Source organism: Phodopus roborovskii, unplaced genomic scaffold (genome assembly GCF_943737965.1).
Source record: "Phodopus roborovskii unplaced genomic scaffold, PHOROB, whole genome shotgun sequence".
NCBI classification, from domain to species: domain Eukaryota; kingdom Metazoa; phylum Chordata; class Mammalia; order Rodentia; family Cricetidae; genus Phodopus; species Phodopus roborovskii.
The window spans coordinates 23672128-23692224 of NW_026126540.1; the positions used below are offsets into that span (position 1 = coordinate 23672128).

Consider the following 20097-nt stretch of genomic DNA (forward strand, 5'->3'; position numbering starts at 1 on the left):
TCATGGGGGCCACAGGGGCTGATACCACATGAGTTCCTCTGTCACTATTTCTTGAGGCAGGGTCTCACTGAACCTAGTGTTCACAGATTGAGCTAGACTGGCTGGCACTCAAGCCCCTTCTGTCTTTACCTCCCCAGTGTGCTGGGATGAGAGGCATGCTTTTTGTTTTTATGGGGGGGGGGTGTTTTGAGGCAGTTTCTCTGTAACGGAGCATTCTGGCCTTGAACTCACAGAAATCCGCTTGCCTCTGCCTCCTGAGTGCTGGGATTAAAGGCATGAGCCACCACCATCACCCTGCTGTACCCTGCTTCTATATGGGTGCTAGGAACTCCAGTCCTCATGCTCACTTGACAAGCACACCACCACCCTGCTCCTTTGGGAAGGTTTGCTTTGTAGAGTAGGCTTCTTGATCCCCCTGCCTCAGCCTCCTGATTACTGGGATGTGTGACGCCACACCTCACTAGAAAACAATTGCTCCTAGACAGTATTTTGATGAGTCGGGTTGCATGAGAAAATGGCTTTCAAAGCTGCATCTGAGGCCAGCGTCCATTATCCTGCACTGTGGTCTGGAAGCAGGACATAAATCTGATTCTAGTTAAAATAACATACCTTGACTAAGGCCAGCCCTTCATGCTTGAGACTGACTTGTTTCCATTTGTGGCCCAAGACTAATGCTGACTTGGGTTTTTGTTTTTGTTTTTCTTTCGTATTAGGGAGTGAACCCAGACCATTGGACATGCAGGTCATGAGTTTCACCCCAGACTTGCCTGTTTTATTAAAAATATTAAAATAGAACCAAACAATAACATGCGAGGCTAAGATGGGAGGCACTGCTTGGATATCTGAACCTTTCTATCTGGATCTTTGCTAGTAAAGTTTCCAATCAAATATTTAGTAAAATAGTCTTTTGGTCAGTGTCCGAAGTTTACATGTTAGCTTTTGTCGCACTTAAAAAGTACCCACAATTCCTAGCAAGAAAGGCATCCGCTGACGTTGTGGCTGCGGATTGGTCGGGGTTGGTGCGAGCCCGGTAGTTGAGTGGGAACCTGAGACCAAGGCGGTAGCCATGATTGGCTCCAGGGTTCCTGGACCCCAAAACTTTAGGCTCTTTTTCTTTCTGACTCCACACCACCTCTTCCTGTTTTTAGTTGGGACCTTAGCCAACAAACTCAATGTGCCACAAGTGTTACTGCCGTTCAGCCGCGAGCCAGGCCGGGTGCCTTTCTTGCTGGAGGCGCAGCGGGGCTGCTACACCTGGTGAGGGGCACTAGAGCTCACACCTTAAAGAGGGAAAGGATTACAGGAATGTGGTGTGGAGGTGCCTGAACATTATATCCCTGGGTGGGATATACCCTAAATCGTGAGGCTCTTTAAGTAAGAAATTAACTAGGATGGGAGTCTCATGCCTTCCCTCTTGAGACAGACAGTGCAAACAACTGTTGGTACAGGCAAGCCCTGTCAGACACTGTCGGCATTCATTTTCCCCAAGTTGAGGGATTTATGATGGAAACAGGAGCAGGTGAAGTGAGAGCCACATTAGAAGACCCTGACAGCAACGACAAATAGAGTTACAAGACATGATTCATCATGCCTAGAGATCTGCCTATGCGATGATGGACGTGTAAAGATACAAAGTAGTCAATTCTGGGATAATGATCTTCTGACTATAAGAGAACCCAATGGCAGGCCATGTGGTTACCTGAATTGTAAGGTAGCTTAACTAAAGTGATACCAGAACATTTGTTTTAAATGAAAGCAGGTTCCTCTTCCAGTATCTTTGCAGAACTGAGGGTTTGACTATGGCTTTGCGCATGCTAGGCAAGCTCTCTACTAAGGAACTACATCCCTAACCCCTTCCCTGCATCTGTGAGAAGCAGTGAGTTTTTTTTATCCCAGAGTACAAGAATTTCAAGTCCCATTTCATGAAGAAGTATAAGGAACATAGGCTTGGAGGGGACCCATTGTGATGGCCATCATTCAGGGATAGTTCCACTATAGAGAGAGCTTTCCACCCAGCCAAGATACAAATGATTGTTTTGTATTTTTGTTGGGTGTCAGGAAGTAGGCAACTTTTCCATCTTAGATAGCTATGCAATTTCTAGGCTTACAGGAAATTATTTCTCAAGGTAAGAGGAAGCCTTATCGGGTTGCAAACACAGCCCCGATATTATTTTCCCACCATGTGAGTCTTGTTTCCTTTTTTGAGACAGGGTTTCTCTGTGTAGCCCTAGGTGTCCAGGAACTCACTCTGCAGACAAGGCTGGCCCCAAACTCACAGCGATCAGCCTGCCTCTGCCTCCTAAGTGCTCAGATTGAAGATGTGCACCACAGCCCAGTGTAATCTTTTAAACATCCTGGGAAGAATATAACATTTTAGATCTTTGCACAAGAGATCACTGGGGAAGGGTTCTGATCAGTGCTCTGTTTTAATTCTTGTGTCCTCTGACAGTTCTGCTCTTCTGGAGTGTCATCAGGCATACTTTGTAGTGTGTAACATGGGAGAAGTACTGACATTTCTTCCTTATGCTGCCTTGACCCAAGCATTTCATGCTCTTAACCATTTTGTCTTGGAAGGCATTCCACTCATCACGATGCAGTTACCATTGAGCCTTTATATAAAAATGGCACCTCTTGTTCACAAAGAGCTGTTCTTGTTGCTGAATCCACCCAACCAATCCGCCTCAGCAGCATTATTCTTGCTCGAGAAGTAGGTATGTGATGGGATTTGTTTGTTTGGTTTTTGTGGCTGTTGTTCTTTGAGATAGGGTCTCACTACATAGCCCTGGCTGACCTGGAATTCAGTATGCAGAGCAAGCTGGCCTCTGCCTCTTGAGTGCTAGGATGGAAGGTGTGCACTACCACGTCCAGCCATTTATTTGGAGTTCTGAGACAGTGTTTGCCTGGCCCTGGTAAACACTATGTAACCCAGGCTGGCCTTGAACTCACCTTCTGTGTGCTGAGATTAAAGACGTACATTACCATACCTGGCAAGAAAAGGGTATGTTAGAAGCAAAGACGAGTAAGATGATGTCTTATATAAGGGATTTAGTACTACCATTTTGACTCTGTTTTGCCTGTAGGGTAAACCACAGTTCAAATTCCCAAGCCCTGGGGAACTGGGAACGTTCCAGTGGCTGACCAACCTCCTCATTAGACAATAGAAATAGTCTATTATGCTCCTAGTCCTCTAAAACATTATGGCTGTTTCTAACAACAGAAAGAACAAATGGATCTGATTGGTTGGACATTCTGGGTTGGTTGACAATGATGGAACACATAGGGAAAGTCCCGCATCTTGAACCCCTGATTGGTGAAAAATGTAACTGTAACTTGGCAACAAATGTTTATGGTTTTTCTGCTTATAAACCCTATTTCTGTCCCTGCTCGGGACTGTCAGGAGAACAAGGCTCCCGAGTCCTTGTCCTGCTGATTGATCAGGGCTGCTATGATCCATCATCGACCAGCTTATGTGGTGATTTATTAAAGTCTTTGGGACTCGTAAGTCTTGTCTCTCTCCTTCCTCATGGTGCACGGGACTGAAATTAACATCTACACATAAGCACCATGATATGTGTACCTGTGTATGTTATGTGTGCACCATACACACACAAAATGAATATGATTTAAAAATTTAATGGTGTGATTTTGCCATCCTATTTATTTTTTGTTTTGTTTTTGAGTGTTTGATTGTTTTTGAAACATGGTCTCACTTATGAAGATCAAGTTTCTCCCAAACTCATAGAGATCCACCTGTCTCTGGCTTCCAGGTGCTGAGTAAAGACATGTGCTATACTTAACCCTAAAAACATTTGTTATGTTTTGTGGGCCCCCAGGATTGAGCTCAGATTGTCAGGTTTGGGAGCAAGGGCTTTTACCTGCTAAGCCATCTCACAGGTCCTAGTTGTGGTTTTTGTGGGTGTATGGTTTTGTTTTTTGTTTTGAGACACCACCCTAGCCCTATGTGGCCCTGGCTAGCTTGAAATTTGATATGTAAACCGGGCTGGCCTCAAACTCCCAGAGATCTTCCTGCCTCTGCCTCTCAAGTACAAGGATTGAAGATATGCCACTGCCTGGGTTTGTTTATTTCTTTGTTCTCTGTATATCCCTTTCTTTCCTAGAACTCACTTGTAGACCAGGCGGCCTTGAATTCATTGAGATCTGCCTGCCTCTGCCTCCTGAGTGCTGGGATTCAAGGTATATGCCAACGCCTCCTGGCTCCTGGGTTTCTTTTTGTTTGTTTCAGTTTTGTTTGTTTATTTTTGAGACAGGATCTCTTAGTCTAGGATAGCCTTGAACTCTTGGTAATACTCTTGCTCCAGGCTTTTAAGTGCCAAGATTGCAGATGGCAGTGTGTGTGTGTGTGTGTGTGTGTGTGTGTGTGTATGATGTTTATTTGGAGGTCAGAGCTCAGCTTCCAGGGTCTTTCTCAGTTGCTCTTCATCTTACTCTTGAGGCAAGGTCTATCCTTGAGTCAGGAACTCAATCATTTGGGTAGGCTGGCTGGCCAATGAGCCCCCAAGATCGCCTGTCTTCACTCACCTAGCCCTGGGGTGGCAAAGGTATGTCACACACACAAAGGCATGGCTTTTATGTATGTTCTTGGAATCCAAACTCAGGTCTTCATGGTTGTGAAACAAACATTTTGCTCACTAAGCCATCTTCCCAGACAGGGCCTCATGTAGCACAGGCTGTCCTGGAACTCACTATGTAGTTGAAGCTGGCCTTGAATTCCTGATCCTCTTGCCTCCACTTTCTGGGTGCTAAGGATACAACAGTGCACCACCACAATTAGAATCTCAGGAGTTTTTGACATTTTAAAGTGTTATGGAGCCAAGATTTAGTGGTGTGGACTTGTAACCATTTGGAGATGGAGGCTAGAAGGATCATGGATTCAAGGCCACTACTGGCTATTCAGTCTTGAGAGCTAGGGACTGGGCATTGGTGGCACACCCATTAATCCCAGCACCCAGGAGGCAGAGGCATCGGATTTTTGTGAGTTCAAGGACAGCCAGGTCTACAGAGCAAGTTCTAGGACAGGCTCCAAAGCTACACAGAGAAATCTTTTCTCTGAAAACCAGAGAGAGAAGGAGAGGGAGGAAGAGAGAAAGCTAGGAATGTAGGTTAGTGGCAGATAGCTTGCCTACCATGTATAAGGCCCTGAGTTCAGTCCCTAGTACTACAAGTAAATAGTGTTGGTCACATGTCACTCAACTTAGAGTTGTCTAATGGTTTGTAATAGGTTTTTTGCTCCCCAATAATAGGTTTCTCCACTGATGCATTAAGACATATCAAGCCAGATTGAAAATGTATAACAACAGGTTTATTTGAGCAAAGCAACTCTCATGCAGGTTCTCTAGTCTTAGAGATTGAGGCCAGAGAAGCCACATGCCCAAACTAAAGTCAGGAGATTACATAGGTTGTAGGCTAGGGGTGATGATATGTCTGCCACAAGCTGGGTTTGTGCCCAAGTTTGGTCAAAAGAGGAGCACTTTAGGTGGGAACTTGGGTGGCTGGTAACTTCAGGGGAGGAAGCTGCACTAGGAAGGTGCCAGGACTGTGGATCTGGGCACTTTGGTGCCTTCCTTGGTTTGGAGAGACAGGAATGGGGCTTCCAGGACCATGCAGGAGTGAGCTGAAGCTTCCAACTGAACAGTTTGGGTTGTAGTTTTTTGGGGGATTTGGAGGCGAAGAGCCTTTGCTCTGCATTGTGTACCAGAGCATGTGATGCCAGTGAGTATAGTAACACTCGTCTCAGATGGTGTCATCTGTGAAGGTCCCATTCCTCCCTTCCTTTATGCTAGTCATGAAAAGTGATCGCGGAGTCCAGCGCCACAGGCAAAGGAGAAAGATGTACACTCCACCTTGGAGGGAGAATTGTCAAAGAGCCTGTGGTGATATATTAGGTGCCACAGTAGCTAATAAATATTTGGGGGAGATCTTTTGATATATCCCGTCCCTCCTTAAAGGTTTCACCCACTAATGTTAACACATATTAATGGATTTTTAAAAAGAAAGATTTTATTATTTTTACATGTGTGTTATTTTGAATGAGAAGGGCATCCCTGGGGTCATATGTTTGAATCCTTGGCCTCCAGCTGCTGGAACCATTTGGGAAGGACTAGGAGGTGTAGCCTTGTTGGAGGAGGTGACTCTCTGCCTTCTACTTTTGGATCAAGATGTGAGCTCTCAGCTGTTGCTGCCACCATAGGCCTTTGCTCCCCATCGTAGACTCTAACTCTCTGAAACTGTAAGCCCAAGTGAACATTTCCTTTTATAAGTTGTCTTGGTCATGGTGTCATAATAGCAGTAGAAAAATAACTAATGTGTATGTGTGTTTTGCCTACATGTATATACGTATACCACTTCATGCCTTGTGTCCACGAAGGCTAGATGAGGGCATTGGATCCTCTAGAACTGGAATTACATCTGTGAGCCACCATGTGTGCCCTGGAAATTGGACCTGGATCCTCTGCAAGAACAGCATCTGCTCTTAATTGCTAAGACATCTCTCTAGATCACTAGTTCTCAACCTGTGGGGGCAGTGTAACGATCCTTTCATAGGAGTTTCATAAGACCATTAGAAAACACAAATACTTACAACACAGTTCATAACAGACAGTAGCAAAATTACAGTTATGAAGTAGTAGACAAAAATGGTTTTATGGTTGGGGGGGGGTCACCACAACCTGGGGAACTGTATTTAAAGGGTCGCAGCACTAGGAAGGTTGAGAATCACTGCTCTAGATGGATCTTTTTGTTTGATTGTTTTTTAAAATTTTTATTTATGTGCATTAGTGGTCTGCGTGTGTGTGTGTGTGTGTGTGTGTGTGTGTGTGTGTGTGTGTGAGTGTGTGTGTGTGTGTCGGGTACCCTGGAACTGGAGTTACAGATATTGTGAGCTGCCATGTGGGTGCTTGTAGTTGAACCTCCGTCCTCTGGAAGAATAGCCAGTGTTCTTATGTGCTGAGGCACCCCTGCAGCCCCCTTGGTTGGTTTTTGAAACAGGTTATATAATTGTATATCTCAGGCCAACCTGGAACTTGTAGCAATCCTCTGCTTCTACCTCCCACATGCTGAGATTTGAGGTGTATACCACACACCTGTCCTCCATGAGTCTTACACTGCTATGATGTTTAGATGGTTACCCTCTTCCCCTTACCCTCATTTCTTCTATATTTAGTAATTAGTATTGTGAAAGAAAGATGCCTTTCCATTGAATACCTTACTCAGTAATTTATATCAGTATGGGCTCAGCTATATGGGGACAGAGGTTATAATCCAATGCTGTGTGTCCTAGTTAGCTTTAATTGTCAGCTTGACACAGCTCAAGCAAGTCACCTAAGAAGGTAATCTCAATTGAAGAATTGCCTAGATTAGACTGTCCTGTCTATGGGGGGGATTGTCTTTGTTGTTAATGGATGTATGAGGGTGACCCATTCTCTGGGCAAATGGTCCTGGCCTCTGTATATATGAGCCTGCAAGTTGACCGACAATCAATGTTCCTTCATGCTTTCATGAAGTTCAAATTCCCACTTAGTTCCTACTTGAACGGCTCTCAATGATTGTTTGCAGTCTATAAAATCAAAGAAGTCTTTTCTGCATTTGAATTGCTTTTGGCTTTGGTGCTTGTCAAACAGAAAGGAAACTAGAATACTGTGGTAACTCATATTTTCCACTTGAGGTATCCTGCAGGTTGGCTCTTGTATCCTTTGAATGTGTCCCTACTACAGTCCCTCCCCCTTCTTTCTTAAGATAAGGTCACGTAGCCACTTCTGGCCCCTGATTCACATAGCTAAGCATGACCTTGATATTCTGATCTTTTTGCCCCCACCTCCACATCCCTCAGATTGCAAGTGTGCACCTCATGCTGTGTTTATGCAGTGCTGGGGATCAAGCCCCAGGAGTCAAATGCTCTACCAACTAAGCATGTCCCCAGCACAGTACTTCCTTGCTTTTCAGCTCTAGAGTTATATTTAGACATCGAGATCTAGATGCTAGTGTGCTTGTTGCTAAGGGAGTGTCCCAGTTTCTATGTTCTCTCAGCAGACAGAGCTAAGAAAGAAATGAGCACATGTCAGCCTGTGTGTACGCACATCTCTATATTTATTTCTGTATGTGCCTAGCTGCACGTGTGTGTGTGTGTGTGTGTGTGTGTGTGTATGTATTAAAATACATGTGAACTCAGTGATAGATTTAACTCTAATCTGAGCTCATTCTAGACTTTTCTCCTTTCTTTATATGTAACTTTGCTCTCAGAAAGACAGATCTATCATGGTGAGACAGCTCAGCAAGTAAAGGCATTTGTCACCACACCTAGTAACCTAACTTTGATCTCTGGAATCCACGGAAAGGTGGAAGGAGAGAATCAAGCCACAAAATTTTAAACATCCGCATGCCTGCTATGACACGCATGTCCACACACATTTACACACACATACTCTCTCTTTCTCTCTCAGAGAGCAATAATTTTTTTTTTAAAAAAAAGTCTGATCTTCATTATCTTTTATGTATCCTCTTGCTTGTTCAACCCTAATATACATAAAAAGGAGTTTCGGGCCTTGGAATGGAGGCTAGAGCCATTCAGAGGCCAGAGCACTGGCTGCTCTTTCAGAGGACCAGGATTCAGTTTATAGCTCCCACGGGGCAGTTCAAAACCTTCTGTAACTCCAGTCCCAGGGGATCTTTGTCCCTTCCTGGCCTCTGAGGGTACTGCATACACATGGTGCACAGACGTGTGTGTATACAGGGAAAAACACCCAAACACATAAAACATTTTAAAGTAGTTTCAAGGTGATTAATTCAATTTGTTTTTCTGCACTGGGGTCTTATTTTTTGTTTCCAGGGTGGCCTGGGATGTAGTGTGTTTGTCTAACTTAGGGTGTCCTCTAACTTGAGGTCCAGCTGCTTCTAGTCCCCTGGGTGCTAGAGTTACAGTTGTGTTCAGTTCTTAATGTCTCTTGTGAAAAGGATAGAGTTTTCTGGAATAAAGACCTGTTACCAGACATGGCATAACAGGCCTGTAACCCAGCACCCAGGAGGGGAAGCAGGAAGACTGTAAATGGAAGCCACCCTGGACTCCATAGTGAAGTCTGTCTTGAAAACCTAAACAACACACACACACACACACACACACACACACACACACACACACACACACGTCTTTGAATTCCCAGCCAGCCAGGGCTGTACAGTGAGACCCTGTCTTAAGAAAATGAAACTACTAAAAACAGATCAAAAATCTGAGTTCAGAGATTGGGGGGGGGCAAACAAACAAAAACTCTAGAGGGCCAGTCAGATGGCTGAGTGGGTAGAGGTGCTTGCTACTCACTAACCCTGACAGCATGAGTTCGATCTCTGGCATTCATAAGTGGGATGGAAAGAACTTACTCTCTCATGTTGTCCTCTGACCTCAACATACAGGTTAGAGGCTCATTAATACAGTTTCAATACAGTACCACAATTTTACTTTTCTAAATAAACAACTTTAAAAAAAACCTATTATCTTCATTTTATAAAAGATTTTTTTAAAAATTGCCACTTAAAAAGACAAGGAATAAAGCAGTCCCTCTGGGGTGACACACGGCTCTGGGTTTTATTTTCTGTGACAGAAACTTATTATACACCAGCCCAGGCTGGCTGACCGAGCCGTAGTTGTCTTCCTACCTCATTCTCTAAGATGCCAGGGTTATAAGTGTTTGTCACTGCAATCAGCGTATCTTTCAGGTCTTCTTGGATTTGTTAGGAACTTGGCATATAATTCTGCAAGGAATCGAGGATGGGTCTGACACACAGCTCTTAGTGACAGGGCAACTCTCCAGACCTGGAACCAACTCGTAAAGCTGCTTGAGACAGGGTTTCTCTGTGTAGCTTTGGAGACTGTCCTGGAACTAGCTCTTGTAGACCAGGCTGGCCTCGAACTCACAGGGATCTGCCTGTCTCTGCCTCCCGAGTGCTGGGACTAAAGGCAGGCACCACCAATGCCCGGCTCTGACCTTGAGAAACAAGTTAAGTGCACTGGCAGCTCTTCCAGAGAACTCTGCACCCACATGGTGGCTCACCTGCAACTGCAGTTCCAGGGATCCACTGCTGCCTTCTGGACTCCTGGGGCACTGCATGAACACAGTACATAGACATACATGCAGGCAAACACCTGCACACATAAAATAAAATTTAAAATTAAAAAAGTCTGTTCTCTCATCCTCAGGCTTGGCAGGACATTTACCCACTGAGCCCTGTCATGAAACAGATTTCTTTTTTGTCTTTTTGAGAGAGTCTCTCTACATAGTTCTGGCTGCTGGCCTTTCTATAACCTTTAAATTCTAAGTATTTGAGACATTTAATAGATTGGTGACAAGTTAGTTAAGTAGTCAGCATTTGGCTCCCTTGCAGTGACCGACCATGAACTGCGCTGTGATGTCAAGGTCGATGTGATAGACAGCATTGAAATTGTATCTCGAACCCGGGAGCTGTATGTGGATGATGCACCCCTGGAACTGATGGTGAGGGCCCTGGATGCTAAAGGTAAGGGACTACAGACAGTCTGAGGGAAAGTGCACATAACACAGAGCAGCGCCCCTTCATGTTGCACTCAGAGACAGTAACGGTGTGATGGCGGCAGATTGGGGATGCCCTGGGAGCCTCATGTGGGCCTCACATGCAGGAGGGGCGGCAGTGCAGAACGTGGTTCAGCGTATTAGCTCCCTCCCTGCAAAATACTACTGCTGTTATTTCTTGTTATTTCTGGACTTTAAAAGAAATTAGTCGGGGCTGAGGAGATGGCTCAGTGGTTAAGAGCACTTGCTGCTCTTCCCGAGGACCTGGGTTCAGTTCCCAGCTTCCACATGGCAGCTCACAACTGTCTGTGACTTCCAGCACCCTCACGTAGGTATACATGCAGGCAAAAACACCAATACACATGAAATAATTAAAAAAAAGAAATTAGTATATGGGGTAGCACCTATGTATCTTACAGTACATGTCTATGTCATCCTACAATTTGTGGAAGTCATTTCTTTCCTTCTACCAACCTTTGATCCCAGCACTTGAGAGGCAGAGGCAGGCTGATCTCTGTGAGTGCAAGGCCAGCCTGATCTACAGAGTGAATTCCAGAACAACCAGGGCTGCACAGAGAAACCCTGTCTTGAAAAACGCAAATAAATATGTAAGGACAGCCTGTTGGGAACAGCACTCACATTGTCTTGTCAGGATCTTTCTCATGTGTGTGTTTCAATCGACTAATAAAAGCTTTGTTACAGAAAAAAAAAAAAAAAAAAAAAAACCTAAGGGATTTTCTAGTTAGTCTCTTTCTCATTGAAGACACTTGAATGTTTTGGAATATGTGATTAGGTCTCTCCTGCTTTTGCCTTGCTCTACAGGAAATACATTTAGTACTTTGGCAGGCATGGTGTTTGAGTGGAGCATTGCCCAGGATAACGAGTCGGCAAGAGAAGAACTGACGAGCAAAATTAGGTAACGCTGAACGAAGCCCAACATAAACCACCTAGGTCTGCAGGAGCCGTGTCTCTGTGTGACACACTGGGCAGCAGCCATCTGTGTTTCTTTTGTTTGTTTTTTTTTTAAGTGTGTTGGTGTTTTGCCTACATGTATGTCTGTATGATGGTGTCAGATGTTGGAGTTATAGACAGTTCTTAGCTGCCATGTGAGTATTGGGAATTGAACCCAGGTCCTCTGGAAGAGCAGCCAGTACTCTTAACCAGTGAGCTATCTCTCCAGCCCCTTGTCTGTAAGTAGATAACATTCACTAGGGCAAATATCTTTGGTATAAAGACAAAGGGGATAAGTATGGGAACCTTCATGAAAGTCAAGCTTTCATGAAGCTCTGACTATCTGCACATGCTGAAATTGAGTGCAATAATTAGCCAGGCATGTTGGGCAAGCACCTTTCATCCTAGCATTCAGGAGTCAGAGGCAAGCTTATCTTTGTGAGTTTGAAACTAACTTGGTTTACATAGTGAGTTCCAGACCAATCAGGGCTAGACAGTGGGCCCATCTTTGAAAAAAATTAACAACAAAGGATTCTGTTTTCAGTACCAAAGGACAGATCACAAGAGCTTCAGTTGGAGTCCTATAGCAGTCTGAGCCATAGGCTATCCCTTCTGGAAATCAGATGTGAAAAAACTCAAACCAGAGCTGGGCGCATGCAATACAGAGCAACCCTTCGAAAAACAAAACAACAATAAAAAACAAAAACAAAAAAACTCTCAAACCCAGTGGCACAGAACTAGGGGTGGAGTGCTGAAGCAGGGGGATTAGAAGTTCAGAGTAAACTGGGTGGTGTACACACCTTTAATCCCAGTACTCCCAGAAGCAGAGGCAGGTGGATATCTGAGTTCAAGGCCCGCCTGGTCAACAGAGCTAGTTCTAGGACAGCCAGGGTGGTTACATAGAGAAAGAAAGAAAGAAAGAAAGAAAGAAAGAAAGAAAGTTCAGGTTGAGCTTCTGCTACATAGGAAATTCAAGTTAGGGGCCAGCCTGGGTTACATAAGATACAGTTTCAAAAAACCCCCAAGCAAGCCAAGGTATTTCACAGCATTCTCCCAGACAGGCTTTAGAGAGACTGTCACTCCTGCTAGAGACAAATCTTACTTTGTGTCTAGGATCCTGAAATTCTCGGAGGCGGAGTACTCTCCTCCTGACTATATAGCTGAGATGGAGAAAGAGGAGCTACAAGGAGATGTGATCTTGGTGTCTGGGATGAGAACTGGAGCTGCTGTTGTAAAAGTCCGAATCTATGAGCCGTTCTACAAGGTAAACAAAACAGTCTTGCTAGAAACAGCTCTCTGAAGTCTTGCCCATGGGGAATACAGTCGAAGCCTCTATCTGGGCAAATAGTGGATCATTTAGTTGAAAAAACCATTTCAAGCCTGAGGTGGTGTCACACTCCTTTAATCCCAGCACTCAGGAGAGGGAGGCTGGGGGATCTCTGAGTTTGAGGCCAGCCTGATCTACAGAGTGAGTTCCAGGATAGCCTGGACTACACAGTGAACTTCTGATGCTGAGAATCAAACCCATGCCTTCCACCATTGAGCTAGCCCATGAACTGACACTCCCCGAAAAATACCCAACTGCATTTTAGTAGCTAGTTCTTTTGTGATTTCAAGGCGAGATGCTTTTTTTTTTTTTTTTTTTTTTTTTTTTTTTTAAGATAGGGTCTCTCTATGTTGTCTTGGCTGGCCTAAAGCTCACTATGTACACTAGGCTGGCCTCAAACTTACAGAGATCCTGCAGCTTTTGCCTCCTGAGTACTGGGATTAAAGGTGTGTACTACCATGCGCACTCCAAAGCTTTTATTTAAATTAAAAACAATTATTGTAGGTGTATGAGTGTTTGTCCGAATGTGTGTTGTACATCACACGTGTGCTGGTGCTCTTGGAGGCGAAAGAGGGAGCTGGAAGAGGGCATCAGATGCCCAGGAACTGGAGTACAGTGGATTCTGGGAATTGAACCCAGGTCCCCTGCATGAACAACTAGTTCTCTTCAACCCTGGACATCAACCCAGCCACCTTTTATTTTTAGTTGAGGAAACATTTATTTTTGAGCACTGTTTAATTGGTTTCAATCTCCAGTCAGCTGACTTCATTTCTGTAGCCTGTGATGAGGCAGGACACCATAACACAGGGAGAATGCAGCATTGGAGAATGTAGTTGTTTTTGTTTTTACACTTTGGGGCCTGCCACCCAGCTCCCTAATAAATACATGGAGACTTATTCTTCCTTATGAACCCCCAGCTTTAGCTTGGCTTATTTCTAGCCAGCTTTTATTAGATTATCCCATCTACCTTTTGCCTGTGGGCTTTTTACCTTTCTTTATATCTCTTTCTTCCCTTCTTATCCAGTGGTTCCTGTTCTTCTTTTGAACCTAGATTTTTCCTACTATTTATTCTCTCTGCATGCCAGTCCCCCCATCCTTTCTCCTGCCTTACTAATGGCTGGTCAGCTCTTTATTAGACTAATCAGGTGCTTAGACAGACCAAGTAACCAGCTTTACAGAGTTAAACAAATGCAACATTATAATGTAGAATACCATTAAATAGATATTCTACAACATAAATCATTGTAACACATTTTAAGCTAATACTCCTCAACTAGACAAAGCTGCTTACTCATGGCTGAGAGGGAGACAGTAAAACAGCACTCCACCTTATGCTTTGAGACAGAGTCTCTCACTGAACCTGGGGCTCCCTGTTTAGCATTTACGCTAGCTGGTGAGTTCCAGGGACTCTCCTGTCTCCTCTCCACCTCCCCCGTGCTGGGATTACAGGAACATGCCACTGTAGATGCTGGGGGTCAAATTTAGGTCCTCATGCTTGTACATGTAGCAGCCCTTCACTGACCAAGCCATCTCCTCTGACCATGGTTAACCTTGGGTCCATCTTAGAAATCCAGATGAGTTAGAAATCTAGTGAGTTTGAAGGCTGGATTACATATGAGAGCCCATCCAAAACAAAAACCACAAAAGAAACCTAGATGCTCTGTCTTGCATAAATTGCCGTGCAGAACTTTATCTTTTTTGGTGAAGTGAGATGTGGAAGTGTGAGCAGGGCTTGCACCACCCTCGGCGTGCACAATTTTCAAGAGCCCAGTCCTGGCCTGTCTTGTCTGCTTTTGATTTGCTGGCACTAATTAGTGACTTGCCTTTAACTTTGTTTTCTGTTAAATTTCTGTTTAAGCATTTTACTCTCCACCCCCACCAGGGTTTCTCTGTGTGGCCTCAGCTTTCCTGGAACTCCATCTGTAGACCAGCCTGGCCTGGATCTCACATCAATCCACCTACCTCTGCCTCCCGAGTGCTGGGACTAAAGGCATGCACCACCACTGTCTGAGTTTTAAAGATTTTAAAAGTTTTAAAAGGTGTTTATTGGTAGCATTTGTGTGAGGGTCAGAGGTCAGTGTTTTGGAGTCTGCCTCCTCTGTCCACCTTATGTGGGTTGAAGGGATCAAACTTAGGTCCCCAGGCTTGATTCAGGAGCCTTTACTCACTGGGCCAGCTGATGGCTTCAGCAAACCACATCTGTATCCACAGTTTTGTTGCAGTGTACTTATATTTGGCCAAATATTGATGGATTGATTTGATGTGTGTGTGTGTGTGTTGACAGAGGTCGATGTTAGGGTATCTTTCCTCAATCATTTCTCCACCTTATTTTTTGAGACAGGGTCTCTCCCACTGAGACTAGAGCTCACTGAGTTGGCTAGACTGGCTAGGCCCAACAAGGCCCAGAAATTTTCCCATCTCTACCTCCCCAACTCACTCACAGTTCATTCCTCTGTGTCCAGCTCTTTCACATGGGTACTGGGGATTGAACTCAGATCCTCCTGTTTGCATAACAAGCAGGGAACAACTGAGCTATCAACTAGCCACCCCCCACCACTTCCCCACCCCCCGTTTTTAGGGTAGTTTTGTTTTGTTTTGTTTGAGACAGAGTCTCTCACTGTAGCTCTGGCCGTCCTGGACTCACTGTGTAGACCAGACTGGCCTTGAACTCACAGAGATTCTCATGCCTCTGCCTCACAAATACAGGGATTAAGGCATGTGCCACCATGTCCTTAGGTTTTAGAAACAGGATCTTACTTTGTAGTCCGGACTAGCCTGGAATTTGCTTTGTAGCCCAGACTGGTCTCAGATTTACAGTGATCCTTCTGGCTCGGTCACACTCTAGTACTGGGATTGCATGCATGTACTCTACTACTAAGCTATTTACCCTCAACTCTGTTTATTTAATTTGTTTATTATTTAGTGGAAGTTTCCCTTTGATGTGTTTGCCCTGTGTTTGTGAAGACCAGAGGTCAACCTTGGATGCCCTTCAGGAACCACTCTCCTTGTTTGAGTCAGAATCTCTCAGTGGGTCCTGAGGCTCACTGATTAGGTTGTACTGGGGATCCACCTGTCTTCACTCCCTTGAGCTGGCATTACAAATTCAGTACCATGCCTTCAGTCCCTCATGCTTTTCTGCAAGGACTGTACTGACTCAGCCATCTCCCCAGCTCTGGTTCTATTTTGTTTTTTTTAAAGGTAGGGTCCCTCTTTGTAGCCCAAGCTGGCCTCAAACTTCTGATCCTCCTGTCTCAGCCTTTTAAATGGTTGAATTACAGACTTGTAGCATTATACCCAGCTTCCTGTTGTAATGCACTTATAAATTATAACTAACATAATGCATTGAGGAATCTATTTGATACATTTAACTTTGATAACCATTTAATTTACATGACCAAAGAACAGCTGCGTGGTCATCCTATAAAACATCCCAATAAACTGATGCTGGATTAGTTTTAATAAGAATAGGGGCTGAGATGGCTCAGCAGTTCAGAGCAGTAGCTGCTCTTCCAAAGGACCCAGGTTCAATTCCCAGTGCTTACATGGCAGTTCACAACTGTCTGCAATCTCATTCTCAGGGGATCCAACATCCTCTCATTTGGCCTCCAAAGGTACCAGGCACACATGGTTCACAGACAGACACACAGGTAAAATAACCATGCACAATTAAAATATTACTCCCCTCCAGACGGTTTTTCTCTGTGAAGCCCTGGCTGCCCTGGAGCTCTTTCTGTAGATCAGGCTAGCCTTGAACTCAAAGATCCACCTGCCTCTGACCCTTGAGTGCTGGGATTACAAGTGTGTGTACCACTGTTTGACTGAAATAAATCTTAAACTCTTTAAGAAAGGGGGTGGGGAATGTTGCACTTGCTTTAGCACCTGCCACCCTTTTGCTCTAACCTGCACAACAGAGCCTATCAGCTACAGGGAGAGATGGGAAGGAGGGGGGGGGGAGAGACCTGGAGACAGATAGGGGCAGCTGGGGAGCTCTTGATTAACACTGCATCTCAGTTAGTTGATTTCATGGCCATTTTCAGGTTAACCTTAAATGATTTGTGATTATTAGGATTTTTTTTTTGCTCTTTAAATATATTTTTAAAAGATTTATTTATTATGTATATAACACTCTGCCTTCAAGTATTCCTGCAGGCCAGAAGAGGGCACCAGATCTCATGACAGGTGGTTGTGAGCCACCATGTGGTTGCTGGGAATTGAACTCAGGACCTCTGGAGAGGCAGCCAGTGCTCTCAACCTTTGAGCCATCTCTCCAGCCCTATCTTTTAAACTTATATATATATAAAAAAATGGGCTGATGAGGTTTCTCAGTGGGTAAGGGCACTTGGCTGCCAAGCCTAACAACCTGGGTTTGATCCCGGGGACCCACGTGGCAGAAGGAGAAAGAACTGGATTCTGCCTCTGACCTCCATTCATGCCCTGTGACAGCCACATTCCCACACGCACAAGATCAAAGAAACAAATGGAAACACTACTTTTCCAGCTCATTGAAAATAAAGCTTTGAACAAGGATGGGGGCTTCAATGACTTTTGCCTATGGGAATTTTTTTCCTTCTTTTAGAAAGTGCCGGCAGCCTTGATCCGTCTGCTCGTTCTGGAGAACATATTTCTTATACCATCCCATGATACATATCTCTTAGTAGGAGCCTATATTAAATACCAGGTTGCAAAAATGGCTCAGGGAAGAATGACAGGTAAGGCGGCAACGTTTTTTCCTAGGACTCAGGCCTCTCCCTTTCTGGTGGGACTGAAGGGGGCAGTACACACACCACAACAAACCCACTTCTTTGTGTGTCAGATTTTGTGATAAAATACTTCTAAGTACCTGAAGCTTGTGTGTTTTGAAGATCTTATTGACCTATTTAGCTTAGTTGATGTCACAGTGAAGCCCAGTGCTAATTGGTCTTTATAGTAAAAACCCAGAGTCAGATATTAGGGAGTGAAAGCTGAGAGATCAGAGAAGAGAAGCAGAGCAGCCAGACACTGGAGAGACCTTTACCTGTACGGGACTCTCAGACTGAAGGGGCGATCCGATCCTGTTGCTGTGAACCCTCAGAGGCAAATGCAAACTGCACAGCTTTCCATCAAGCCTCTGACTGCACTCCTGAGCTCCTGCCTCCTCCTGCCTTATGTTCCTCTCTCCGCCCAGCCATATCACTCCTGCCTCCACTTCCCTAGTGCTGGGGTCCAAGGCATGTGATCACATGTGCCGAGATCACCTTTGTGTGAGCTGTTTCTCTTTTAGACTGGATCAATTTCGTGTAGCTCAGTGTGGCCTTGAATAGAGGCTGTCTGCCTCTGTCTCTGCAGTCCTAGGATAAAGGGTGTGTACCATCACTGCCTGGCCTCTATGGCTAGCTAGTGTGGCTGCTGGGATTAAAGGTGTGTGTCACCACTGCCTGGCTGTATGGCTGTGGCTGGCTTTGCATTTTGATCTCCAGTTGCTTTATTAGATCATAACCAATACATTACCACAACTTAGCTTCTGCATTTGCATCCACTGTTAAGATAAGAGCCCAGAACTACCAGCTGATAGGGGTAAGGAGTTTGAATGGCTATTGTGGTGTTCTGCAAGGGTTGTTTCTCCATAAGCTCAGTCCATTGAATTAGTAGTTATGTGAACTCCATGCTTAGTGGTGATCTTCCCAGTTCACCAGGTTAGTTTGTTTTGCTGTTGCTATTGTTACGAAGATTTATTTCAATCTCATTTATGTGTATCTGTGCGTGGTTAAGTGTCTGTGTGAGTGCAGGTGCATGCCGAGTCCTGAAGGGAGAGAGCAATAGGTCCCCTGGAGCTGGAGTTACAGGTGGTTGTGAGCCACCTGGTGGATGCTGTGCACTGAACCCTCATCCTCTGGAAAAAGAGTGCACACTTGAACCACTGAGCCATTTCTTCAGCCCCAATGTTGCATTATTTGTGTCCCTTTTTGAGGTAGAGTCTCTTTACACAACTCTGGCTGTCCTAGAACTCACTATGAAGACCAGACTGGTCCTGAACTCACAGAGATCTGCCTGCCTCTGCCTTCTGTATAGTTGGATAAAAGGCGTGCATCACCATGCCCAGCTGTTGTTATTGTTTGAGGCAGTATCTCAGCTAAACTCAGGCTGACCTCAAACTCCCCAGGTAACTGAGGCTGGCCTGGGACTCCCGACCTTCCTGCCTCTGCCTTCTAGGTGCTGGGATTACAGGGGTGGGGCAGCACATTCAGTGACCCACTAGTATTCAAGTGTGTGAGTCAGTAGTTAGATCACAGCATCCCTTCCTCCAGTGGCTGTGCAGATTCACTGTGGGAAAGGGATTGGAAGCATATCCTACTGTTGCTTTGAGGTCAGTGCCCCGCCTTCCTCACACTGGGACACCACTGTCCTGGACTGTTACATGTACTTGTCTGATGTGTCTCACAGAGGTGAAATTTCCCCTGGAACATTACACATTGGAGTTGCAAGACCACAGAAGTGCAAATAATGGGCTTCCTCCTGAGAAAGTGGCTCTGCTGGATGAGGAAACTGCCACGGTGACTGCTCTCCAACTGGGCCAAACCAGCCTCGCCTTTGTCCACAAAAGTATCCTTTTTTTCAAGTCTTAGTGGCCAATCTAAACCTCTCTGAGCATACTAGGCATGGCTCTTGGTAAGATACCTTATTGAGAGCGATTATGGGGAGGGGAGGGTTACTGGAGAGATGGATGAGCAGTTAAGAGCTCTTGCTGCCTTTTCAGAAGACCTGGGTTCAATTCCAGCACCCATGTGACAGCTGACAACTGTCTGTGACTCCAATTCCAGGGAATCCAACACCCTTACACAGACATGCATGCAGGCAAAACACCAAAGCACATCCAGTAAATAAATAAATATGGTTATAGAGCTGGAGAGATGGCTTAGCAGCTAATAGCACTTGCTGCTCCTGCAGAGGACCTGAGTTTAGCACCCATATCAGGTGGCTCACAAACACCTATAACTCCACCTCCAGGGCACATGCCCTCTTCTAGTCTCTGAGGATACCTGCACACATACTCACACACTCTCTCGCTCATCTCTCTCTCTTTCACACATACACACAGACAATTTCCTTTTTTGAGAGGTGGTTTCACTTTCTAATATTGCTAATATTAGAATTATATTTATATGTCACCACACCCAGCTTGTAGTCATTGTAAGGTGTCTAGGATGTCAGACCTACAGAAGTCCCTGAATGTTTACTTACTGGGCACCATCTGCGCAGCAGGTGTGTCCCTGGTTCCCTAGCAGAATT

The 20097-nt window shown here is 45.0% G+C and overlaps 1 protein-coding gene across 1 annotated transcript in view; it reads left to right on the forward strand.

Moving 5' to 3' along the window:
• Nucleotides 1-1027: 1027 nt before the first annotated feature.
• Nucleotides 1028-20097, forward strand: part of Nup210l (nucleoporin 210 like) — an 89346-nt gene continuing 70276 nt past the window's right edge. Inside the window, exons 1-7 of the mRNA XM_051198925.1 lie at nucleotides 1028-1257; nucleotides 2575-2711; nucleotides 10390-10521; nucleotides 11376-11469; nucleotides 12618-12768; nucleotides 17408-17540; nucleotides 19252-19410. Of these exons, the coding sequence (XP_051054882.1) occupies nucleotides 1067-1257; nucleotides 2575-2711; nucleotides 10390-10521; nucleotides 11376-11469; nucleotides 12618-12768; nucleotides 17408-17540; nucleotides 19252-19410 (997 nt within the window). The 5' untranslated portion in view covers nucleotides 1028-1066. The remainder of the gene's footprint in view (nucleotides 1258-2574; nucleotides 2712-10389; nucleotides 10522-11375; nucleotides 11470-12617; nucleotides 12769-17407; nucleotides 17541-19251; nucleotides 19411-20097) is intronic.